Source organism: Euprymna scolopes, chromosome 7, assembly GCF_053919585.1.
Source record: "Euprymna scolopes isolate OS-2025 chromosome 7, ASM5391958v1, whole genome shotgun sequence".
NCBI lineage: Eukaryota > Metazoa > Mollusca > Cephalopoda > Sepiida > Sepiolidae > Euprymna > Euprymna scolopes.
The window spans coordinates 2,347,077-2,372,645 of record NC_136488.1 but is presented as its reverse complement, the minus strand read 5'-3'; the positions used below and the strand labels follow the sequence as shown (position 1 = coordinate 2,372,645).

The 25,569-nt window shown below is 35.2% G+C and overlaps 1 protein-coding gene across 1 annotated transcript in view; it reads left to right on the top strand.

The window, feature by feature from the left end:
• The window catches only part of LOC145279593 (epidermal retinol dehydrogenase 2-like), a 117,333-nt gene that overhangs the window by 66,520 nt on the left and 25,244 nt on the right, over positions 1–25,569 (top strand). The window contains exons 3-4 of the mRNA XM_080130758.1: positions 16,343–16,474; positions 23,040–23,284. Of these exons, the coding sequence (XP_079986884.1) occupies positions 16,343–16,474; positions 23,040–23,284 (377 nt within the window). The remainder of the gene's footprint in view (positions 1–16,342; positions 16,475–23,039; positions 23,285–25,569) is intronic.

Below are 25,569 nucleotides of genomic sequence, written 5' to 3'. Positions count from 1 at the left end.
TTCTTACCCCATTGCAGTTAACAACCACCTAAAGAAGGCCAGAGGATGAGTTAGCTGCAACGTGGTGAAATACCGACAACTATGAAGATGAGGATAACAGTCCATAAATAAATACTTTTTCATGTTGTTTAATATCAAAGCCTTTCTTTAGTCTCTCTGCCATTTCTATACATAAAGCTCGATGACAGAATTTAACGTTGTTTTTCAATACATCAACCCTTTTTAAAAGGTTTCATTTCAAAATCAGTCATTTTGGTAAACGATTTGATTTGATAATATATCCACATTATTTATTACTCTATCTTATTTTCATGGACTGCATCTGCTTCCTCACTTCCTCCATCTTATATGTATATATATATATATATATATATATATATATATATATATATATATATAAGATGGAGGAAGTGAGGAAGCATGGCTGTGGAAATCTTTTTATCCGAATACGATGTTCACCATGTTAAAAATATACCATTTGTTGTAAAAATCTAATGGATAAACATCTAAAGAAGTTGGTGGGGACAGGATATTTTTATGGAAACATAAATCGTAAAATTGCCAACTCATTAATGAAACAGCTGTAATGGAAAAATCCAGGAAATAAACGAAGGTTATAAAAAAAGAAAACGTGAGTCTTTGAATTTTCAACAAAATTTTGCACTATATATATAAAATACAAAATGCGAGTTAATCAAACGTTTGTTTCCTTAAAGACTTTTTCTATAATCTTTAATTTATACATAATAGATGCAAAAAAATATACTTTGGTTCTGGGATTGAGTTGCTTGAAACAGAAAAAATGTTTTGGTGGATCTAATTAGTTCACTTCATAATCAACTCAACAAATCTCCCTCTTGACTATGTATTTCTCTCAACCTCTCTCACTGTGTTAATTCAGCGAACCTGTACAATGCATACAAACACCCTATATTTTTTTTTATTTTCGTCTTTTTTTGTTCAATTTAATAGTAGATTATTATCGATTGGACACTTGGGTTAAAGTTGAGGTAAGAGGGTCAGTTAAGTAGGGAAGGCCAAGAAAAACCTGGTCAGCGATAGATGAGTTTGGAAGTCAGTTTCTAAAACCCTAACACTAACATGTATACGAGTATATAAGACACATGGAACAGATACATCGTGGCATTGCCACGGCTGCTGCAAGAAAGGTGGGCTCTCTCTACCATGCTAGAAAGTTACTTATGCCTGAAAGTATCCTGTACCTCTACAAGGCAACCATTCGCCCATGTATTTTCATTGTACAAAAATATTGCTTATCATACAAAAATACATATTAAAATATTTAGTGCTCATGCAAAATAGGATCAGGATATAGTTGGAATTTTTCGAGCAGTTAACGTAAAACGCTGGAAGGTGCTGAACGAAAGTTTCATGATATTTCTACACGCGAACGCAATTTTTTTTTTTATATATACTATTTTTGTTATTACTATATTCAATGAAAAATTAAAACAATGTTCTTGTTGTTTTTACAAAGAAAATACAATGAATAATTATCAGATGATTTTTATGAAACTTTAAGAAAATTCAACTTGAGAAAAAACACTCGTTGTAAGGTAAGTTTTATGAATAAATATTTTTAAATAAACAACTGATAGCAAAAAGTTTCTTTCAGATTTTTTTTTAATCATAAACTAATGATAGCAAATAATTGTTTGATTTTATTATTTCGGTACTTTTTAGCATTTTATGTAAACTGACCAGAAAATTCTGCATAAGTACTAAATATTCGAATTCCTTATCGCATGTCTTAATCTATGTTTAGTTATCATGACTATTTACTTGCCTCACAACGAGGCTAAGACACAAACTCAGTTATTAATCTAAGAGGAGAAATTCATCTCCGCAAAACGGGGAACTATGGATTTGAACAAAAACATTACTTAGTTTAGAAAAAAATATCGTTTCAAGAAAAACAAAATGCCAGAGAGAATTCTTTCCAGTTAAAGAATTAATCCAGACAACTTGCTGTTAAACTCTCTACATAGTATCCCTGTAAATTTGATTCTAAATAATAGCCCTTTACGTCAAAGTGTCACTGTGCGTTGTTTGAAGTGAAATAACAATTTAAAAATAAATAAAATTGTCAAAGTTTTCAATTTTCACATGATAATTAGCAATTTTATATTTTTATTTTGCAAGTTATTTCCTCAAAAAAAACAAAAAAAAACTATTTTTTTAACTCCATGGAATAACGAAAGAATCTTGTGTATTCTCTGTATTTGGACACTATATTTTGTAAATTTTAGTTTGCACAATTTAATTCCTTTATATATATATATATCAAGCATTCGTCAACATCGTGTGTTTAACTACAAGAAATATGTTTTGTTTTTCAAAAGATATTTTGTGTACACAAAGTTTGTGGACGTTTAATTGACATGCCAGCGCTCTCTCTCTCTCTCTCTCTCTCTATATATATATACACACACACACACACACACACACTGCGTGTCAAATTATTAACGCGATAGCATGTTTTTACCAATTTCAGAAACTTACCGGTAGTTTTGTATCAAAAGCTCTAGAAACGTTGGCAATGGTGAGCTGCGCATACTGTGAAATTTTCGTACTGTTCCGCGCAATGTAAACAATTTGCCATCGTAATTGTTGAATCCACGGTATTTGAGGTGTCAAATTATTAACGAGGCAGTTTCTTTCATCAATAAAATAGGTCGTAAAGGTGGATTGAGTAGTTCTTAAGAGTCCTATTACAGAACAGCAAGCAAAAGTTAAAACTACCCTCGAAATATTGAAAATGATAGGAAGGTACCATCAACTGAAGAACTTTGTCAAGGAGCCTACAAAGGTACGTAAGAGAGCTGATAAATGTAAATCTAGAGTTGTTTCACGCCGTTCTCTACTCCAAATTAAACGTGAAGTTGTTAAGAACCCTGGGCAAACAAGTTTAGAAGTCTTTGACCAAGCTGGATTGAAGAATGTCTCAAAAAGTACTCGATGTAGCCTTATAAAATAAGTGGCAAAGTGTGTTAAGCTTGTGACAAAGCCTCCATTAAAACAACATCACATACAAAATCGATTGAAATGGGCAGAGAACAACATGAAAATGAATTTTTCCAAAGTTTTGTTCACGGATGGAGTGCGTGTCACTCTTGATAGCCCAGATGGCTTGAGCAAGGGATGGGTCCTAGATGGACGACATCGTCATCAGCGTTTAAGGCACAAACAAGGTGGTGGTGGGTTAATGATTTGAACTGGGATTATCGGAGGTACTTTAGTTGGCCCATGGAAAGTCCCAGAAGGCGTAAAAATGACGTCAGATGCTTTTCTGATGGAGCACTTTGAACCATGACTGAAGAAGCAAAGGTTGACGTTCAGAAGAACCATTGTTTTTATGCAAAATAATGCTCCCTCGCATGCAGCAAACAAAAGCAAAGAGTATTTGCAACAACTAGGGTTCTGTGGGCTACGGAAGATGGAGTGGTCTGCGAATTCACCAGATTTGAACCCAATTGAGAACCTTTGGAGTATCATGAAGAGACGCCTCTATGCAAGTGGACGCTAATTTAAGAGCAAAGATGTGTTATGGGATGCTCTCCAAGAGGTATCGCGAGGAATAACTGTTGACAAAATCACAAATTTGACTAATTCTGTGGACCAATGTCTTTTACAAGTCATTCATAAAAAGGATCGCATATGCCCTACTAATTATGTCAACGTAGAAATTGCTATGTAGTTATTGTGTTCTAAATACTTTTCCTAGTTTATGTAATGTTTGAATATTATTTCAATAAGCAAGTTATGGTTATATTGTATTTTTTCTTAACCTCGTTAATAACTTAACACACTGAAATCAACAGATATTCCTATCTTCTGCCATAGTTTCGCTAATATTGCTTTAAATATTTTTATTTTCGGACTGGAGTAGCTGAATAGTATTGTAAGCACTTTCTCAAAGTTTCATGGATTTTTATTCACTCGTTCCTTAAATATTTTTAAAAAATGTAAACTCGTTAATAATTTGATACATAGTGTATATTCGCATTATTTGGGTACATTGGAATTATTATGAGTATTATTTTCACAAACTTTACGTCACCTAATCATGTAACCTCCGACCTTCTTCAAGTGTGTCTTGTCGAACTCAGGAATGTTTCTGTCGAACTCGAGACGGAATTTCGAACAGAACACTTTATTTACTTCACTGGAGTAGCATGCTCTTGTTCCGTCAGCCATGACTGGATTAAAGCCCTAAGTAATTCACAGTTGTATTTTTCGGTCGCCCACTCTGAAAATTGAACCTTCAACCTTTAGGAGAATATCACTTTTACAATTCATTTTTCCAAGTACTCTAACCACTGTGTCCACAGGTTCTTGCAGACAATTCTAAGTAAATAAAGGGTTCTGCTCGAAATTCTGTCCTAATTCCCGAGTTCAACAGAAACATTCCCGAGTTTGACAAGGTGCACCTGAAGAAGGTCGGAGGTTACATCGACTGAAACGTTGTGAAAATCATTCAAGATGAGAACAGTAGTCCGATGAATCCAAATAATACGAAAATATGAATTAGAAACGTCACACACACATCAAGTATTCGTAAACATTGTGTGCTTGCCTATATGAAACGTTTTGTTTTTCGAAAGATATTTTGTGTACACAATGTTTCTAGACGTTTAATTGACATGCCAGATTATATAATAAATATATATATATATGTGTGTGTGTGTGTGTGTGTGTGTGTGTGTGTGTGTGTGTGTGTGTGTGTGTGTGTGTGCTGGTTGTTTAAAACAGGTTGAAATATGTTTGAATCGGTTCTTAAACCGAAAATAAAAAAACAAGAGCAGTTAATTTCTACTCATTAAATATCAACAAGCAGACGACAAGCCTTTATAGGTTTAAAATGGCTTGTTTGGTCGGTGCAAAAACATTATTTTTCCCTTTTCAAGGCCATTCTCCTCAGCTTACCTTAACGCACAAACAGTTATAGCAGAATCGCCATCAACTTGTCCAGCTGGTGTTTGATGCTTTCCCTCTCACAAACAATACATTTTCCCACACTATCCGGAGTCATTTGACGCGCATGAGGCCTACACCTTGTTAACCAAATACGAGAAAATAAAAAAATAAATCGCTACACATGTAATGTACTTCATATATCACGCTGGATACAAAGCTCCTCAAAGCTGGCATGTCAATTAAACGTCTACAAACACCGTGTACATAAAATGTTTTTCGAAAAACAAAAAATGTTTCCTGTAAAAAAGCATACAATGTTGACGAATGCTTGATTTATATCACGTGTGTTCTAAACAATAATTGTGATTTCTTTTATTCTGAACTTATTTATGCTGGCGTCATAGAGATCGGTGCCACTTTGGGGGTATCGGCAATCCGTGTTCGATTCTCAGCGTCCATTGTGTCCACTTTCGCACCAAAATTATTGCTAAAGTTTTACAGCTTACGGAATAAATGGTCATAGGAAGCAGCATTGTCGTTAATGACATTGTTGCTACTGTTGTTGATTCCGTGTCCAGAAATAATGCGACGTGAGCGATTCTTCTTTTCTCTCTCCGTCTTTCTCCCTTCTTAGTATTCTCTTTCGCTTTCTTCCTCGCCATTTAAATGGTACGCGCGCGAGTTTTTCTTTCTTCCGCTTAACTTCTGCCTTTTCCCCTTCCTCCCCATCTCTTATTTTATCTCTTTATACTTCTCTCTCTTCCCCCCTCCCCACCTATCTCGAGTTTAGACGAAATAAAAACACCATACACGAAAAGTTATTCAAACAGAATACTATTATGTTTTTCTTTTTTATTTAAATTATTTCTTTTTACATAAAAGTCACCACTTATCAAGGCCAGGAGCACTCGAGGATAAGGGTTAATAAGTGTACAATGAGACATTATCGCAGTAATCGTTAGTAGAGGAAATTTGGTAAATTGGATTACTTAAGGGAACGGCTCATCAAGAATTTGTACATGTTGGATTTGAAGACGACCGTGCGCACAGTTCTAAGAAATAAGCTTTGTTCATGGAATCTACGTTTTGGTTTAAGCACAGATAAAGATTTGGGGAAATTATTGATAAAAGAGACGGTTGAAAAAAATTAAAATATCTGGTTGGAATCCGACTATGTAAGAGATTTTTTTTTGTCGTTTTTTATTGTTTTTATTTTTGCTCGAAGAGTATTTTATTAAATGGTGGGGAATCCTGCTGGAAGCGTTCTTTATGAGAAAAGCAATGTCCAAGATTATCAGTAGATAGTCTCCCCTCAAAGGAGACTGTCTAGTCGATATCTCCAATGGTCAACTTCTAGGTGGTTGACCACTAACAAGAGTCAAAATCAGTCAGGAGTGAAAATATTCCAGGAGATGGAAAAAGGTCGGTCAAGAGAAGAATGGGAGTTAGATTTTTGAGGTAGTCAGTGGAGTTTTTTGGGGAGTCGCAGGGAAGTTGGGCTGGTGTGCTCCTCCGTGCAGGTTATGCCTTTGACGCTCTTGACTAAAGGACTGTATTAATGGGACTTACAGGTTCCGATTTGCTAAGGCAAAAATCTCATTTGGCAAGACGAGTACTACTTGTAATCTCCCAAAAATAAACTATATATATATATATATATATATATATATATATATATATATATATATATATAAACATATTATAAGCTCTATTTCCTTTTCGGTTTTATTGAGCTTTTTATATCTGGCTGAGTTTATTTTACTTGTAAATATTAACTCTTTAATATTTATAATATATTTCAAGTTTACCATTTTGATTACCTTAGTAAACTTATTGTAACTTTTATTTTTTTTTATTTATATATATATATATATATATATATATATATATATATATATATCCTCTTTCTTTATTCATCTTGACTCAAACCTTCTACATATATTATTTTGCATTCTATGACCACCATCATAAAATGCTAAAACTAGCAAATTTTTAGCTTTGCTTTTTATATAATTTGCTAACTAATTTCTTTCCGTTGAAGAGAAGAATTTTGCATTCTTTGAAACTCCATGGAATAAGGATATATTAACCGTCTTATTTATTCGAGGTATTCTGTAAAAACATAAATGTTATATGTAAATTTTGGTTTACAGCTTCCATTTATGCCTCTTGCATTAAGCTCTACTTCCCACTGTTGTCGTATCGAGCTTTTTTTTATTATTTGGTTGGAATAAATATAAACATCAATGCTTATATTAGACTGAAGTTTACATTTGCTTTTGTCGAGTAAACGTCTATTAATTGCATGATTAAAATTGATATATATTGTCACAGGAAAACAGGGCATAATGCAGAAGTGACCATTTCCCCCTCTCTCTTTTTTAATTTTATTTTGAATATCTATCGGTAAGACACGCCTACCTCACCCCATTGCTATCGAGACATTCAGCAAAGAAATATCTACGCGTTAACTATAGAAGCGAGTTAGACACCCCTCCCATCCCCTCACCAAGTCATTCGTCAGAAACACGTGACAAGGTCACGACGAGAAACCATCCAAAAGCCCACTAAATTATCGCCCCATTAGCCTCCTCCCGCTTTTCGCCAAAATATTTGAGTCCTTAGTTAATCAAGCCTTAGTCCAGCATCTAACAGCTGCTAAACTCCTGACTGACAAACAATATGGATTCAGGCAAGCCCGTTCAACAGCAGATATCTTAACTGTAGTTTCTGAACGTATATACCGTTCATTGGACAAAACAGGGGAGGGTAGAGCGGTAGCCCTTGATATATCTAAGGCTTTTGACAGGGTATGGCACGATGGTCTTCTTAGGAAAAGTAGATCATATGGAATCACTGGAAGAATTCATAATGTAATTAAATCCTTCTTAAGTAATAGAAAAATCAAAGTTGTCCTCGACGGTCGTACATCTAAACAATATGACATAAATGCAGGAGTACCTCAGGGGTCTATCCTTGGACCTCTATTATTCCTGATATTCATAAATGACCTCCCTGATGAAATTGTTTCGGAGATGGGTATATTTGCCGATGACACTACTCTCTATAACAGATATGAGGGGAAAACAAATGAACACATATCCAAGGAAATGGCAGAAACACTAGAGGATGACCTCCGATCTGTAGTGGAATGGGGACAAAAATGGATGGTCACATTCAATGCTGTTAAGACTAAGCTTGTTTCCTTCAATAACTACAAGAAACCTTCTCTACCACCAATAGCAATGGCCAAGAACACATTGCCTGAAAGTACTTCTTTTAAACTCCTCGGCCTAACGTTTACAGGGAATATGAACTGGAATAGATACATTGATAGCATTGCCAAGGCTGCTGCAAGGAAAGTTGGCTCCCTCTACCGTGCTAGAAAACTACTTACGCTTGACAGTATCCTATACCTCTATAAGGCCACCATTCGCCCATGTATGGAGTACTGTTGTCACATCTGGGCTGGTGCATCTGCTGCTTGTCTCTCGCTCCTGGACAGGGTTCAAAAGAGAGTTGCCAACCTGATAGGTCCTGAACTGTCATCTATGCTTCAGCCTCTGTCCCATCGACAAGATGTTGCATCCCTCTGCCTGTTCTACAAATACTTTAATGGTGAATGCTCTGACGAACTGCAAACACTTATACCTCCCCGGCGTAACCACCCCCGACAGACCCGACAAGCTACTAAGTCTCATCCCTTTACAGTAGAGATCCCTAGATGTAAGAAAGCCTTTTACTCCAATAGTTTCTTCCCCAGAACTGCGGGTCTTTGGAACTCCTTTCCGGGATTCTGCTTTCCCAACTGCACTGATATGCAGAAGTTCAAGTGTAATGTTAACAAACATCTTTCTACTCATCTCCCTTCATAATGACCTCGCTAATTAAGTCCCTGATAGTAGCCCCCTGCTTCAAAGTGGCACTGTGCCTTGTTTGGGGTGAAAATTGAATTTAAAAAAAAAACAAAAAAAAAACAATCACTCCCAAACGAAGCAGCGTGTGGAAAAAAAGAGGAGGAAGAAAACCCCTTTTGGGGCGGGAGTCACGTGCGAGGAGGAAGAAGTAGCAGGAAATGGAGCTGATCACATCGCCGAACGAATGTCGATAATAAAAATGCGACAGACACCAGCCAATATGATTCGCTTGATAAATTGGAAGTCCACTCGATTTAATCCTCATTCCTGGAGCCGAAAAGGGAACACAGAAAAACTATGAAAACACCTTGGCTTAGAGATATTGGGATGGGACACATCCCAGAGTGGAGAGGACGCGATGAACAGCAGCAACGCGACTTACACGGGGAAATGGCGACTCTCTCAACTGAGTCTTCTCCCTGGAGTCGAAAAGGGAATTCATCAAAACTACGAAATTAGCTTGGTTCGAGATATGGGAAGGACACAGCCGAACGTTGGTGGTTGAGAAAACAAACGAGAAAGAAACACGAGGAAAGACAAGTGGACAAACGAACTTCGAAGTATATCGATTTGCGCGTCGGCGAAATGGGACTGCCTCACATTATAACATTGAATTTTGTCAGATACCTAATCATCGGTTGAATGCACGTTCTCAGTTAAGTATTATTCAATACCCCCCACCCCCATATCTCACAAACGTCGACTTGCTGGACTGAACTTTTTTTTTTAATTAATTTCTACTGCCTCATGACTCAACTATTTTTTCACGTGAAAAAAAAGATAAAAAGGAAAAAGAAGGAAAGAAAAGAGGCTATGTTTATCTGAACAGTTTTCTTTAGTGTTGCCCCCCCCCCTTGACCCGTTGAACACTGCATGTTTTCTTATTATTTCCTCTTAATATTTTGTGATGATTATTAAATTTTTAACGCACAATAAATGACATGCGTATAATATATATATATATATATATATATATATATATATATATATATATATATTATATATATATATATATATATATATATATATATATATATATATATACACACACACACACAACCGTGTTGTTCCGTTATTCATTATCTGGTATTTCGTCAACCGTGAATCTCATAAGAATATTCCCCGACGGAATTACTGTCCAGAATCTGGGTGAGTGCTACTTGGTTGTGATAATTTTACGGCCGGCACGTACATCTTTTTTATCATTCTACGATATTTTTCGGGGATAAATTCCCTTTTGGGATGTTTCATCCGGGACGTATCGTCACAATATATATATATATATATATATATATATATATATATATATATATATATATATATATAGACGTTTTATTATTAAACGGCCGGGTAGCTGAAACAATAATGTAACTTAACAGAAAGATACGGTAATAAAAAATAAAACGCATATTTGCTTTACAACAGTATTGAGCACTTTCTTCAGTTTTTATCAATTACCATTTCTACTATATATATATATATATATATGAGAGTTTATATCTTTTAATTTCATCTACAGAGATTTACTGTTCAAAATAAAAATGTATTGTTTAGAAATGAAAAAAAAAATATTTTAAAAAGTAAATCTTTCTAAATGAAATTTAAATATATAAACTATAATTTTATTTGCTCTCTCTAGTATATTGTGCAATATTATTTGTCTGGGATTGTCTTATATAAAAATATTACCTTCCAATAATATTTCACTGATCTGTAATCTAATTCATTTCATTAATTTTTCTGAAGTCTCCCCCCTCTCTCTCTATATATATATGTATATGAGAGAGCCAAAAAGAAGAAATTCTTTAAAAGGAGACTTAGTGGGAAAATACAAAGCTCAACAATTCAGGTGGTGCTTATCCCGCACCACTAATTAATGTAATCGATTAAAGTTAAATACATTATTATATATTTTTATTTTGTCGTATTCTTCATTTTTTTCTCATATAGTGACCTTATTTGTCCGTGTGTGCGGAGCGGTCTCTACCAAACTACTATGCTAATTTTTTTTAACTTTTGAAATTACTACTATATACCTGGTATAATATGATAGCCAACAGAGAACGGACTCTATAAATAGCAATACGCAATCTGCATGAATTATAATATCAAAAATAGATGTATTTTACAACTGGGCAACGGCGGGCGATATACTAGTACATGTATAAACTGATTTTGGGGGTTTGTTTCGGATTGAGGATTCCATTGTTGCAAAGATGATTGGACTGGACAGCAATTTTGAACCAGCACAACGAATGGGATGATCACGGCCTGTGTAGCGATTGCACAAGAATATGTTCATAAACATACCGTTTTCATGTTGTTCCTTGTTTTCTGAGTTACTTCCCTGGCAACGTTGAGGACTAAACTTTTGGGATCGCATAGTCTTTAACATCCATCTTCCTAGAACGTTGTATTTATAAGTGATGATGTCGAGATAGAGTGTTAAGACAAATTCTTTTAATATTAATAATGAAAAACGATTGTCACACGAAAAGAACAACTGAAAGATAACAGCGTTTGGTAAAGGTTGAAGAAATTTGAGTGAAAAAAGGAAAATAAGAAAAATCTTTCGCTACCGAAAGTCAACGAATAGATTTTGTTTTAGTGAAAATGGTGGATGTTTGAGAATCCAGTGGATGAAGGTAAGAAAGAGCAAGTATGGGCATCCTTCTTGGTTGCTTCTAGAAAACTCCGAGATGACTGCTGCGATTTCTAAAAGAGTCTGAAGTAGTTCTTTTTTTTTTCTTTTTTTTTTTTACACAGTGATCACCACTTATCAAGGCCCGGAAGCCACTCAGGGATAAGGGTTATTGCAAGTACATTAAGTTAGTGAGGAGATTTGCTGAAGTGTTTACTTAAGGGGGGCGGTTCATTAGGAATTTGTTAACATTGGACTTGAACACATCCAAGTTGTAGTCCGGAGGGAAGCAGGCAGACGGAGCAGAGTTCCACAGGCGTGCAGTTCTAAGAAAGAAGCTTTGTTCATGGAATCCGCGTTTTGATTTAGGCACAGATATAGAGTGGGGGAAATTTTTCACAGTGGATTCAGCTAGACGGGTGTTTTTCGTGAAAGATTGGCGAAGGGGGACCAGAGATTGGAGTTCAGACGAGCACCTGCCATCTTCAGGAAATATATAAAAATGAGCGAACTCTACAAGCTGATGGGTCAGTTTGTAACCAAATCGTGTAACAGGAACAGTTCTCCGAGAAAGAAAAAAAAAACATTATTTATAACTGCTACATAGTCTCCTGAAAGCCCACAAAAAAGGTAGCTTTTTAGTAAACGTGGCAGTTGGAAATAACAAAAATACAAAATAAAATAATGTTGCAAATTAACTCCACGGATTTTGTTTTTTTTTCCTTTTCAGTACAAAACGTCTTCTTTTGAGTTTATTGCTAAAAAAAATGTTCATGTTTTAAGAAGCCGCGCACAGCAAGCGAAATCGAACAATGTTTCGGTTCAGACGTCTAAGAGAAAGAAAATCGAAGTCAAGTGATTGACTTCTAAGTTGATTATTAAAGAGTTATTAAAAAATGGAAAGAAGCAAAAGCGTATAAACTTAAATGCTTGTGGAAATCTGGTTTGGTGATTAAGTGTGTCGGGAACTGGAACTTTTTTAGTTGACGTCAAGTGAGTGAAACTGTGCGGAGGGGGGGGGGTCCTGAAATAGGTTCACAAATTTTCACCAATTCATTTTTAGATTTCATTGACTTTTTTATTCACATCATGAAAACACAACTTCGAATTCAAGCGTTTGATTGGTTTTATTTATTTTCTTTTACTGAACGTATGTGAAGAAACCACTTTACACATTTTATTTTAACGTCGCAGACTAAACATCCGGCTCTCTGTAAGTCCTACAAAGTATTTTAAATTGTCATCAAAAATGTTTGGGACTACTGTGGTTTAGAATGTTCCCGTTGGCATGGTTCCTAAGTAGGGAGTTGTGCAGCGAGATACCTGTTCACATTACACTTAAATTTCGGCATATTAGTGAAGTGATGGAAGCATGATACATGGACGGATTTCCAAATTGTAGTTCGAAGGAAGAAACTTTAAGAGCAGACAACTCTCAGGCATTAGGGTGCTTCGAGTTCGTCGGAGCACATTCCTTTAAAATACTTGTAAAATAGGCCCAGGGATGCAAAATTGCCACGATGGGAGGGGGCTCTAGCTTGGTTGACAATACAGATCGTATTAGATTAGGGATTCTTGTCCGATTAACTAATGGTTGATACACCTACCGCATATGTGGCACAGCATGCCATACATGGTCGAATGGTGACTTTGTAAAGATAAATCCATGGAATAAGACAGTCGTTTCATATATCTGTCGATTTGAGCGACTAAATAAATATTACTTCGTATCTATTTCCGCGTGTTAAAAAAAAGGTTTAAATAGTATAAACAGGTGTAATTGTCCTAAATTACGCAAAACATTTATCATTCGCCTACACAAATCTTAAGTCGGTTTAAAAAAAAAAAAAAAAAAAAGGAAAAGAAAAGGTTTGTCCCGATTGCTGTTTGAATTGAGTGTACCCGGTTCAAATATATTTCTTTTCAAATAGGTCTTTCGGCCCCCCGCACAATATTCTATTCACTGGACTTTATTTTTTCATCATTCGTGTTCGATTTGTTTAGAAAACCAAATCTCCTTTAAAAAAAAAAACATAAACACTGGATTTCTTTCATGATGCCACGGATTTGGTGAATATCTAAAAATCTTCTTTTTCTCATCCCATTTCTGTTGAACACTGTCTTGTTCATATCGACCTTTATCTCCTGCCATTGTTTCCATCCCAGGTAGACATTTACAAAAGGTGTCTTTTTTTTTCTATTGACACGGGTGGCATCTACTTCTATTCACCGAATCCATAATCAGTACAATAAAAACGACAAAAATAGCGGATTCTTTTTATGTTTTGTTTAGAAAGCGCGAAAGGTTCTTTCGTTCTCCAATATATTGACGAATGTGGAGGGTGATAGAGCAACAACAAATTTAGTTTCAATGCCAACGTTGACAGGGCAAACAAAACTAATAGAATGTCGTCCTCATCGATTAGATAGCGGTCGCATAGGGTGTACATGTTGGCTCGTATCAGCCCAGGACTCCAAATCTAGAGGCAACTTTAAGAGCCTACTGGACTAAGTGATGCTGATAAAAGTATCAAAATGAAGATACAAGAACAAAGAATAAGTGTTCTCCTATATGAATTAATTTGTAAATGTTCGTGTGAGATGTTCCTGTTAAAAAAAGTGGTAGCAGCGAATCTTATTTTTATATATCGACTCTCGATTAAGCAAAAGCTTAAATCAGCAATTTATTTCAACTAATCATAGTACAAAAAATATTTACTCTCAAATATTCGCGCGTACTATAAAAACTCAAACTCTCTCTCTCTCTCTCTCTCTCTCTCTCTCTCTCTCTCTCTCTCTCTCTCTCTCTCTCTCTCTCTCTCTCTCAGATACAACACACGTTCGTACGCGACATTTATACCTAGATCTTTTGCCACTAAAGTCCTGGACAGACGCAATGATAGACATATGTGAACTGTCGGAATTAGCATGCCGACGAATAGGGGGGGGGGAGAAAAGACTGTTTAAGTCTTGCAACGAAATGTCGACGTTGCTTACAAGCAGTCTTTCCTTGTAAAAGTAACAAATGGATAACGATGGTCGAAATGTAATTTGTCTAAAATACAGCAACAACTACTACTTCAACTCTCAGTCAACGAGATTCACGCGTGACTGAAATGTCTATTTAACTTGTAAGGAATAGGCACTCAGGTTCTTTGATTAACGGACCACCGGCCGTGTTGGTCACAGCTACCAGCACTCTTTTCTTCCCCACCGACCTACCCTCGGCAAATCAACCAATTGAAAATTCTCACAGAACTACTAAACAGAGCAACAGTATATACATACTGATAACCGAACTCGTGTATACAGTTAATACCTGCACTTCCTAACAAACAAAACAGGCATAATAATATGGACACACATCTACATTGCATTTCCTGTTTACACATTGTAACATGTAAACGCACACGGCACTAGCAGAAATGAACATGTCTACTTAAATTCTTCTTATAAACAAAATAAACTCTCTTTGCTTAAAATGTTTGAAGACTCTCTGAACCTTAGTATTCTACGATTCTTTATATTTTATTGTCTTAAAACTGATTTCTGTTCATACTGCTCTCCCTATAGACTCCTCTAGAACTAATAGAAGTGCGCAATATTTTCCAAATTACATAAAATACTGCAAAACAAGATTAAAGTTCAAAAAAGGAAAATTGTGAAATTTTGAAAAAATATATAAAATATAAAAATCTTTTATAATGTCTATGAATAAATTGTATGAATTCCAAAATCATTAAAATTTTAAGTGCTGGACTGAACTCCAATTTATGCTCCCCTTGTAAAACGATTTTTAAAAAATACTCGTCTAGCTGCAATCAGTCAAGAATTTCCTCTACTCTATGCCTAAATCTTAACAAATTCCATGAACAAAGTTTCTTTCGTAGAATTGTCCGCATGTGGAATTTTATACAGCCGATCTAGTTTCTAACTGACTACAACATGGTCGTCTTCAAAGTATAATGTAAACTTGGGCCATCGCCTTAAATAATTAAATTTTACCCAATTTTCATCACTATCATTCACTACGCTGTTGTCTCACTAACCACCTTACACTCATTCACACTTATCCTCGAGTGGCCTTCGAGCCTTGATAAGCAGTGATTCCTTTGTAAAAAAAATGTTGAATTTAGTAATGCATCACACGTATCCTCCATGTCGATGCAATCGCCAGCAGAAATGAACATTAGCAAACATCTAAAAATAATGGAGATAGTAAACCTGACAAAAGATGGAGAAAGTCGCAACCCTGGTTGAAGTCTCTAATGATGCTGACTTAAACAGAGCTGAGAGGTACTCAAAAAATACTAAGTTCTTAGCTACAACATAAAAAGAAACTGGAATCTTAGGACGTTAGGGTACAATTGAAAGCAGGGCCCTATATCAGAGATGGCCTTATTTGTAATCTAATAGTCGTATTAATTTGGTATTTGGGGTTATACAATAATATTGCGGGCTGTGTGTGTGACTGGCATCCATGAACAGACATTTTTATATTTATAATGAAGCCCAATGATAAGATTAATTCACACTTTCCTGTGTTAAGATTTTATGAAGAATCGAAATTATGCTTCAATCTAATCATTGGAATTTGCGATAAAAAAAATGTGAATGATTGAAATGCTAACATCTTATTATTCTTAACTTTTTGCAATAAAAAAATAAAACATTTGTTGATGATGTTTCGAAATCTTTTGCCACAACTAAATTTTAATATTCGTTTTTGGAGTTTACAATTATAGAAAACTTTCTGAATTTAATTTATTTTGTGTTCGCTATTTAAATAATAAAAGATTATTTTTGATTATCATTTGTTTTCTGTTCTTGTACTTTCGGTGCACAGACGAAGGAAGAGGTTGGAATGATACACATCTTGGTAAATAACGCCGGCATTGTAACTGGGAAAAAGTTCCTGCAATGTTCAGATACCATGATTCAGAAAACGATGCAAATAAATACAATGGCACATTTTTGGGTAAATATATTTATATATACATATATATATATACATAAACATTTTTTTTTTCTTTTTTTTACATTTTTGGGTATTTTATTTATTTTTTTTGTTCTGTTTTTTTATGGGGGGGTAAGTACTATATTTTATTTCGTTTTGTTGTTTTTTTTTTTGTTGTATTTTTTTATTTTTGGGTAAAGTACTATATTTTATTTTGTTTTGTTTTATTAGGTACGTGCAAAACGAATGACCGATCCCTAAACTGCATAAACATTTTGGCCCCTCTTTTCATTTAAAAATTCACTAAAAGTCAGGAAATCAACAAATTTTAAAGAAATGTTACGTATTTATCAATTTTTCACAGATTATAACGAACCCACTATTTTTGTTTTATAATTTTAGTGAAAATTTTAATTTTAGTGAAAATGTATTATTTTTTAAACAAAAAACACCTTTGTTAAAGTTTTAAGTACTAAAAAAAAAAAAACAAGAATTTTTCTTTGCTTTTTTTTATAAAAGTAAAGCATTGTAGATGTTAACTGTAAAAAATAATATTTCAGGAACATTACGAAAAAAATGAAGTCCGTGTTAATGAAATCAATATCGAAGAAAAAATAATTTCTCGAGCTATCAACATTATCTTTGAATTAAGCATTGTTTATTTAATATTTTCACAAAACATAAGTGAAAAAAAAAACATTTCATGTGATTTAAAGGATAACAATTCTCATTAAAATTTCAAATGTAATACATTTTTCTTGTACTCATGATGGTGTGAACATCAGCGTAAGAATATAACAAGTAAACTGAAAAAATTGAGATTCAGGATCATTAAGAAGAAAAATAATTTTTAAATGGTATCATTTTTAATAACGATTAATTTAGACAAATACGGATGGGCAAAATTGTAATAAAAACAAAATAAACAAAAAGGAAACAAACAGGATTTGCATCCTACCCGCCGTATTCTCTTTAATTATTAATACATTGTTGTTGCCTATTTTTTCAATGAATAAATTGTCAGTGTAATTGTAATTGACTTTTTCACACTTAAAATTCACGTTTACCTTAATTTAAAAAGGATGAATTTATCGTTACAACACGTTTAAATCGACTCATCATGTAAAAAGTTTTTAAAAAATATTTTAATTAAACAGCTACTTCCTTTTTATTTAAATATTTATTATTTTGACGAACTTCTAGGTCTGACCTTTACTCCTGATCTAAAATGGATCACGTAAATTAAATCTGTTGCTAAGGCTGCTGGAATAAAAATGGTGGGATCGTTCTACCGTTCTAATAAATATCTCACTACTGATGCAATTCTCTACCTGTATGAAGGTGAGCCTCCGTAATGGGGGGGGGGGTCACCTCAAACACACAAAAAAGGATTATAATTTCAGAAAGTATCTCCACTCCCGTTGCGCCTACTCTCCTGCCCAATCTGGAATCGCTCAGCGCCGAGAAATGAAACTCGTTTTGTAGTTTCCAGCTTCATGCGCACACGAGATTATGCGAGAACGCCCCTAATAAAATGCTGGCCGCCATCTTTGTTTTTCCTTTTCTCGGCCTGAACTCACTCGCTGAGCACCCACGGTGAGACTTGTTTTTTCTTAGCTTCTAACCACAGAAGGACAAGAACGTCCAAGGATGGAGTACTGTTGCCACATTTGGGCAGGAGCACCTAGAAGCAGCTTATCCTGCCTTGACAGAATTCAGAATAGATTTCATAGCTTAGTGGTGGTTGCCTTTTTCTCTTTCCCGCAGAAGAGACGTTGCGAGTCTGTCTCTGCTTTACCGTTATTTTCATGGCAAGTGCTCGTTTGAGCTCCAATCTATAGTCCCTCCTAGCCTGACTTTCACGAAAAACACTCGTCTATCTGAAACTACAATCAATAATTTCCGTCACTCTTTATCTGTGCCTAAATTTAAACATAGATTCCATGAACAAAGTTTCTTTCTAAGAATTGCAAGTCTGTGGAACTCTGTTTCGTCTTCCTGCTTTCCAACTGACTACAATATGGTCGTCTTCAAGTCCAATGCGAACAAGTTCTTGGAGAGCAATCACCTGAATTAATCCAATTTACTCAATTCCCACTAATGATTACTATGATATTATCCCATTGATTTCTGTACACTCATTAACACTTATCCTCGAGTGGCCTCCAAGCTTTTATAAGTGTTGATTCCTTTGTATAAAATACAAAAAAAAAACATAGGATTACCCTAACCCTAAGGATTTATAATCTTCAAAAATACAGAAATTAAGGTATAATAAAATTTCAATTTCTCTATAATATTTTAAAATAAAATTGACTTTCTGACGTTTTGGGCTTCCATAGAACTTGTGCACGACGTTTCTTCGTTTGTTTTGATTGTTACTAAACTCTCGCTTTTGTAGTCTAATTATTTTTGTACAAACGAGTTTTTATTTTTTTTTTTTATTATTATTTAATTCAATATCTTAAAACTTTATTTTAATGATAGTCTTTGAAATACTCCCAGAAAACTAATATTAATCTTTCAAGAGATTTTTACAATGAATTTAGCTTAACTTTTCAGTTTCCGCCGCTGCTAAAACATGTCATAAACTTTCACATATATTTTTTTATTCCTTTAAAACGCAATCAAAAAAATTTCGGGAACCTATAAAAAAAAATTATGATAAGTCGGCTTTCAAATCCATGTTCTACCAGTTTCCGCCGTATTATTGCACGTACCTATGTTTTATATATATTTTATATTTGTTTTGTTGGTACTTGTACAGTTTAGTGAAGACATTAAAAAATGAAAATATCGATAAAAGTTTATATTGTATGTATTCGTTATGGAACGAAATTCTCTGAAAAAAAATTTCACTTAATTTCATCAAGTAATTTTTTTTTTTACAGCGAAAAAGCAATTTGTTATGATACCGAGCAAAATGTTCGATTTAAAGATTAAAGATGGGAAGGGGTGTCAGCAGTTTAACTGGAGTTATCTCCCTTTGTTATTTCTAAAATTCAAACAAAATTTTTTATAAATCCAAAATGGCCGCCTTCAACGCGCTCTCATAAAAACATGTTTTTCCGCTGTAAAAAAAAAAACTACTTGGTGAAATTAAGTGAATTTTTTTTTCGGAGAACTTCGTTCTATAACGGATACATACAATTTAAACTTTTTTCGATATTTTCATTTTTTAATGTCTTGACAAAACTGTACAAGTACCGTTTTGTTTTATAAAGCAGAAAGAAACGGACGTTGCCTGGAATTGTCACTTACTTTTTTATACATGCTTTTGTTTCTATTAATTTCAGCATCTTATCATATATTTCTAAGAAGTTTTTTAAAGCGATTGAAGAATTAGAATATTTAACATTCGACCTATCTTTTTATACGTGTTTGGGTTTGTGGTCACCAATTTATATGCTGTGCTATCGTGGATACCACATAGTTGTCAGTGTGATAGTATCGACATTCTCCGAGTCAAGTGTTAGGAAATTCCCCCCCCCCCAAAAAAAAGGAAATAAGTTTATCAATTGAATAAAGGTATAGAAAGCTGTTCACCATGGAACACAAAAGAAAACTAAAATAGGATTGTTAATCAAAATGTTACCGTAACGGAAACAAAAGATCGTTCAATATATTTTAGAGTTAGCTTTAGGAGCGGTAATGAGTTTTAGGACAGTTTACGACAGTTGATTTTGCGACAGTTGAGGACAGTTTTAAGTTGAGGACAGTAGTTTCGTGTAGGACTCAATAGAACGCAAGTTGTGGCTTGGAGAAGATGGACAGGAGCTAACGCCAACGGCATCGGCAGATGACCAAGATGACTAAGATGCGGGCGTTTGCATTCAGGGGGTCGATGGCATCACACACACACACCTAGAGTTCAACTGATATTTGCAGAATGTGTCAGAGTTTGTGTTTTTGTATTATGTTTGAGTTTTATACTTGTGAATTCATGTACATCACCCTTCGGCAGTCACCAATGTGAGAAATCACGAGATGGCTAGAAGAGTAAATGAAGACAATGACCACATAAACAATATTAGGGGTCGACATTTGTTGTCGAATGGAGTAGCATGCAGTTTTATCACATTCAGAAAAATAAAGAGAGGCTGATATTTGTTGGGGTTTTGTTTTTGTTGGGGTTTTGTTTTAGTTGATGCCTGAAAGTTTATACGCCTGCTACTTAAAAAAAAAGATGACTTTGATCAGGGTTGGTGGTAGGCATGTCGTTCAGACTACATCCGATTCCTTTGGCATGCCAAGCTAAAATGACAGAGATATCTGGTTTGTAAATTCACATGTGGATGGAATTTTATTTATTTGGGAGGAGGGGTGAACAGAGTACGTTCTCTCTTTTGTTAGTAATCTTTTGGGAGAAATAAGGTCAATTTCAAGCGAGAAAATCCTAACCTAATAATTCTGAATGAACACAAACTTTACTTCTTGGAATTATAATTCAACATTACACCAGGTTTCTTGCCTCTAAGCGACAATCGCCAGATTTTGCTTCGGTTGTGAAGTTTTTCTTTGAATTATTTTATGTGACAATCCTGTGTGCTATACGTAACATCAGGTGATGAAATATTTCTGTTACAACTTTTTTATTCTATTATTTATTTCCTTTTTTATAATATATATTTATTAATAGTGCGTATCGAGAAATCATTTTGACAAGAAATGCATCTGGTGACAATCCGCAAGAAACAATATAAATCAATTATTGGATGCATCAAAAGGTCACCTGAATTAAAATTATGAACCTGACACCAGGCACCTGCATGGCAAGAAACAACAAACATGATCGATTGTCAAAAAATATTAGTGAAGTGTTGGATGTTTAAAAGCTCATTTCTACACAAGACATACACAGGTGTAATTAAAGTCAGCTCAATTCAATGAAATAACAATAGTCGAATAAAACGCCCTTGCCGTTACAACTCTGGTGGTCACAAATGGTTATATAATAACAACCCGAAATAAATATCAGTTGGTTAAAAAATTGGGACCGAAAAGAATCGATGCATCGAATTCCTGTGCATGCATCTTTCTAAAACCAACCATCCATCACCGATGATAAAGATACATTGTTATATGTTCATGTATCAGTGTATCGTTATTCTTTAAACACAGCAAAAATACAACAGCATTATTTTCTCTATACAAAATTTAATCTAACTATAACTCGTCTTTTAACTTTGAGAGAAATCTACTTTACACACCTGCATGCAGTGCATTGGATTTATATGTAATCACAAATATTAGAATTCAAAAAAATGTACTGCATTCTTAACTGCATGCATAAAGGTTTGTACAAATGTAAGAGACTGCCTTTTGATATCAGATTAACGCCAGGAGTATTTCAACAAATAATGAACGCCATTTTAAACGACTTGGATTTGGAAAGCTTGATTTAAAATTAAATAATTAGAAAACAACTGCAAAAGCAATTTAGATAACGAATGAGGAGTGACGATGGTTAACTAATTAACGGGCTGACAACCTGGGCGCATCAAGCTCGAATCAAGTTCGTTCCAAAGAAATATTTTCACTAAGGAAGTTGGTAATCTTCAGTAAGTACCCGATGTATTTCTAGAAATAATTCTAACTAGAAATCAATGTCAACAATACGTTACCTGAAAGTACTTCGTTCAAACTTTGGTTTAACGTTCAGATGGAACATGAGTTGAAACAGATATATTGAGAATAGAGCCAAGATGGGCTCTCTCTACCATGTTTGAAAGTTACTTACGCCTGAGAGTATCATGTACCTCTATAAGACCACCATTCACCCATATATGAAGTATTGTTGCCACATTTGGGCTGGTGTATCTGCTACTAGCGTCTCACTCTTAGACAAGATTCAAAAGAGAGTTGCCAACCTAATACGTCCCACACTGTTAGCTAGGCTTTAACCTGTATCCCATCGATGAAATGTTGCATCCCTTTTACAAGTATTTTAATGGTAGATGTTCAGACAAAATACATGCCCTTGTACCCCCTTGACATAAATATCCTGACAAACCAAACAAGCAGCAAAATCCCACCCCTACACAGTAGAGATTCCCAGATGCTTAAGAGCCTTCTACTCTAATAGTTTCTTCACTCAGACTGCTAGACTTTGGAGTTCCTTTCTGGGTCCCTGTTTACCTGATTTTACTGACATGCAGAAGTACAAGTGTAATGTAAACAGACATCTTGCTGCGCAACTCCCTACATAGTATCCCTGCAAATTATGTCCCAGATAGTAGCCCTCTCCATCAAAGTGGTACTGTGCCTTGTTTCGGGTGAAAATACAAAAAAAAAAAAAAAAAAAAAAAAACAATCAAATGATGCATATGATACAAAGAAAGAAATAATGAATATTTCTTTTGCAGTACACAATATTTTTTAAATACAAGATGGTGGACAAACTTTGGATCCAAAGTCAAAATATAGAACACACTAAATAACATGAGAAAGAAATATTTAGATTACACTACCAATCCGGGTTCAGAGGGACGAAAAGAAACGATCCATTCTGCCATTAAAAGTCTATAAATATTCGTTGCAAATATGTCATCCCAATTATGCTTCCAACAATTTGTAATCTTTTCAGACGGTAAAAGCATTCCTGCCAGAGATGATCGAGACCAATCACGGTCATGTGGTGACCATTGCGAGTGCAGCTGGCGTGTTGGGAGTGAACGGATTGGCTGATTATTGTGCCAGCAAGTTTGCAGCAGTTGGATTTGATGAGTCGTTACGTTTCGAGCTTGAAGTTCTTGGAAAGGATGAAGTGCACACGACAGTTGTCTGCCCCTTTTACATTAGCACAGGGATGTTTGAGGGCGTAAAAGTCAGGTGAGTAGCAACAGGAATGCTCGGTTTGTTTATATGCTATAAAACAAAACAGATAATGCCGCTAAATAGGGTTTGTGGGTGATATGAAACAATAAGTTTGTGTAATTAATTAAAAATGTTTATCTTCAACATTATGACATGCAAAGTCATTTCAGATAAAAAGTTAATTGGTTTTACACATTGAAATTCGCGAAATGCACGATTAAAATGTGTAAACATTGAATGAGTAATATTTAAGATGGCTGTCACCAGCAATTTCGTAGAGCAAGTAGCAACTTTGAACTTGTGATGAAAAACCAAGATCCAACGAAACAGAACGAACCAAGGCAACCTGACAATGAAACAACTGTTATTAATATTTCTATAAGTAAAAAGAAATTTAAAGGAAAATAATTTAAACTTATTTTTACATATGTGGAACAAATGCATGAAAAAAAGAACATGAAAAATAATTTAAACAAATTTTTTTTAATTGAAATTACAAATAATTTCAACTTTTTATTTTTAAGTTAATTTTTTTTTTATTCGAAATTTTTTTTTTTAATTGCATTTTCACTTCAAACAAGGCAAATTGCAACTTTGCTGTAGGGGGCTACTATCAGGGCAACAACTGCTAGGGTACTATGTAGGGATTTGGGCACCAAGATGTCGGTTCACGTTACACTTGAACTTTTGCATGTCAGCACTGTTGGGGAAGCAGGGACCTGGAATGGAATTCCAGAGTCTAGCGGTTCTGGGGAAGAAACTACTGGAGTAGAAAGATCTTTTACATCTAGGGATCTCTACTGTGTGGGGGTGGGATTTAGCTAGCTGTCGGGTTTGTCAAGGGTGTTCACGTCGTGGGGGCACAAGTGGTTGCAGTTCGTTAGAGCATTCACTATTAAAATACTTGTAGAACAGGCAGAGGGATGCAACACTTCGTCGATGGGACAGACGCTGAAGCTTAGATGCCAGTTCAGGGCCTATCAGATTGGCGACTCTCTTTTGAACCTTGTCTGGGAGCGGGAGACTAGTAGCAGATGCACCAGTCCAAATGTGACAGCAATACTCCATACATTCGCGAATGGTGGCCTTATAGAGGTACAGAATACTTTCGGGTTTTAGTAGTTTTCTAGCACGATAGAGAGAGCCTACCTTCTTTGCAGTGGCCTTGGCAATGCTTTCAATATAATTGTTCCAACTCATGTTTCCTGTGAATGTTAGGCCAAAGAGTTTGAAAGATGTACTCTCAGATAAAGAGTCACTGGCCATTGCTATTGGTGTTAGAGAAGGTTTCTTATAATTATTGAAGGAAACCAGTTTAGTCTTCGCAGCATTGAATGTGACCATCCATTTTTGTCCTCATTCTACTACAGATTGGAGGTTATCCTCTAGTGTTTTGGCCATTTCTTTAGATATGTGTTCATTTGTTTTCCTGTCGTGCCTGTTATAGAGTGTGGTGTCATCAGCATATATGTCCATCTCAGAGGCAATTTTGTCAGGGGGGTCATTTATGAATATTAGGAACAATAGAGATCCAAGGATAGACCCTTGAGGCACTCCCACATTTATATTGTTTAGATGTATGACCGTCGAGGACAACCTGGATTTTTCTCTTATCTAAGAAGGATTTAATTATGTTAAGTATTCTACCAGTAATACCGTATGATCTAATTTTCCTGAGGAGACCCTCATGCCATACTCTGTCAAAGGTCTTAGATATATCTAGAGCTACCTCTCTGCCCTCCCCCGCTTTGTTCAGTGAATGCTATATACAGGATGTCTGCTGTGGAACAGGCTTGTCTAAATCCATATTGTTTGTCAGTCAGAAGTTTAGCATCTGTAAGGTGATGGACTAGAGCATGGTTAATTATGGTTTCAAATATTTTGGTGAAAAGTGGGAGGAGGCTAATTGGGCGATAATTTGATGGGTCAGTTCTTTCACCAGAATTCTTGAATACTGGTACCACAGGAGCAGTTTTCCAACAGCCCGGAAAGCAAGATTCATTAAGGCATTTGTTGTAGAGTTTGGAGAGAACTAGAGCTACTTCGGCTGAGCACTTTTTTAATAGCACAGCTGGAATGAGATCGGGTCCACATGCAGGTTTTTTATGATAGCATGCACCTGAGCACGGGTGATTTTCAGATCGTCTAGCATGGCATCTCTCCGCAAAGGAAAGTCAGGTAGGAGATGGTTAGAAGGGTCCAGTGTGGAGTTTGAGGCAAACTTACTGGCAAGCATGTTAGCCTTCGCGGTTGCTGAGCAAACAACCTCGTGATTGTTGGTTAGTGGGAGAATTGTTGAT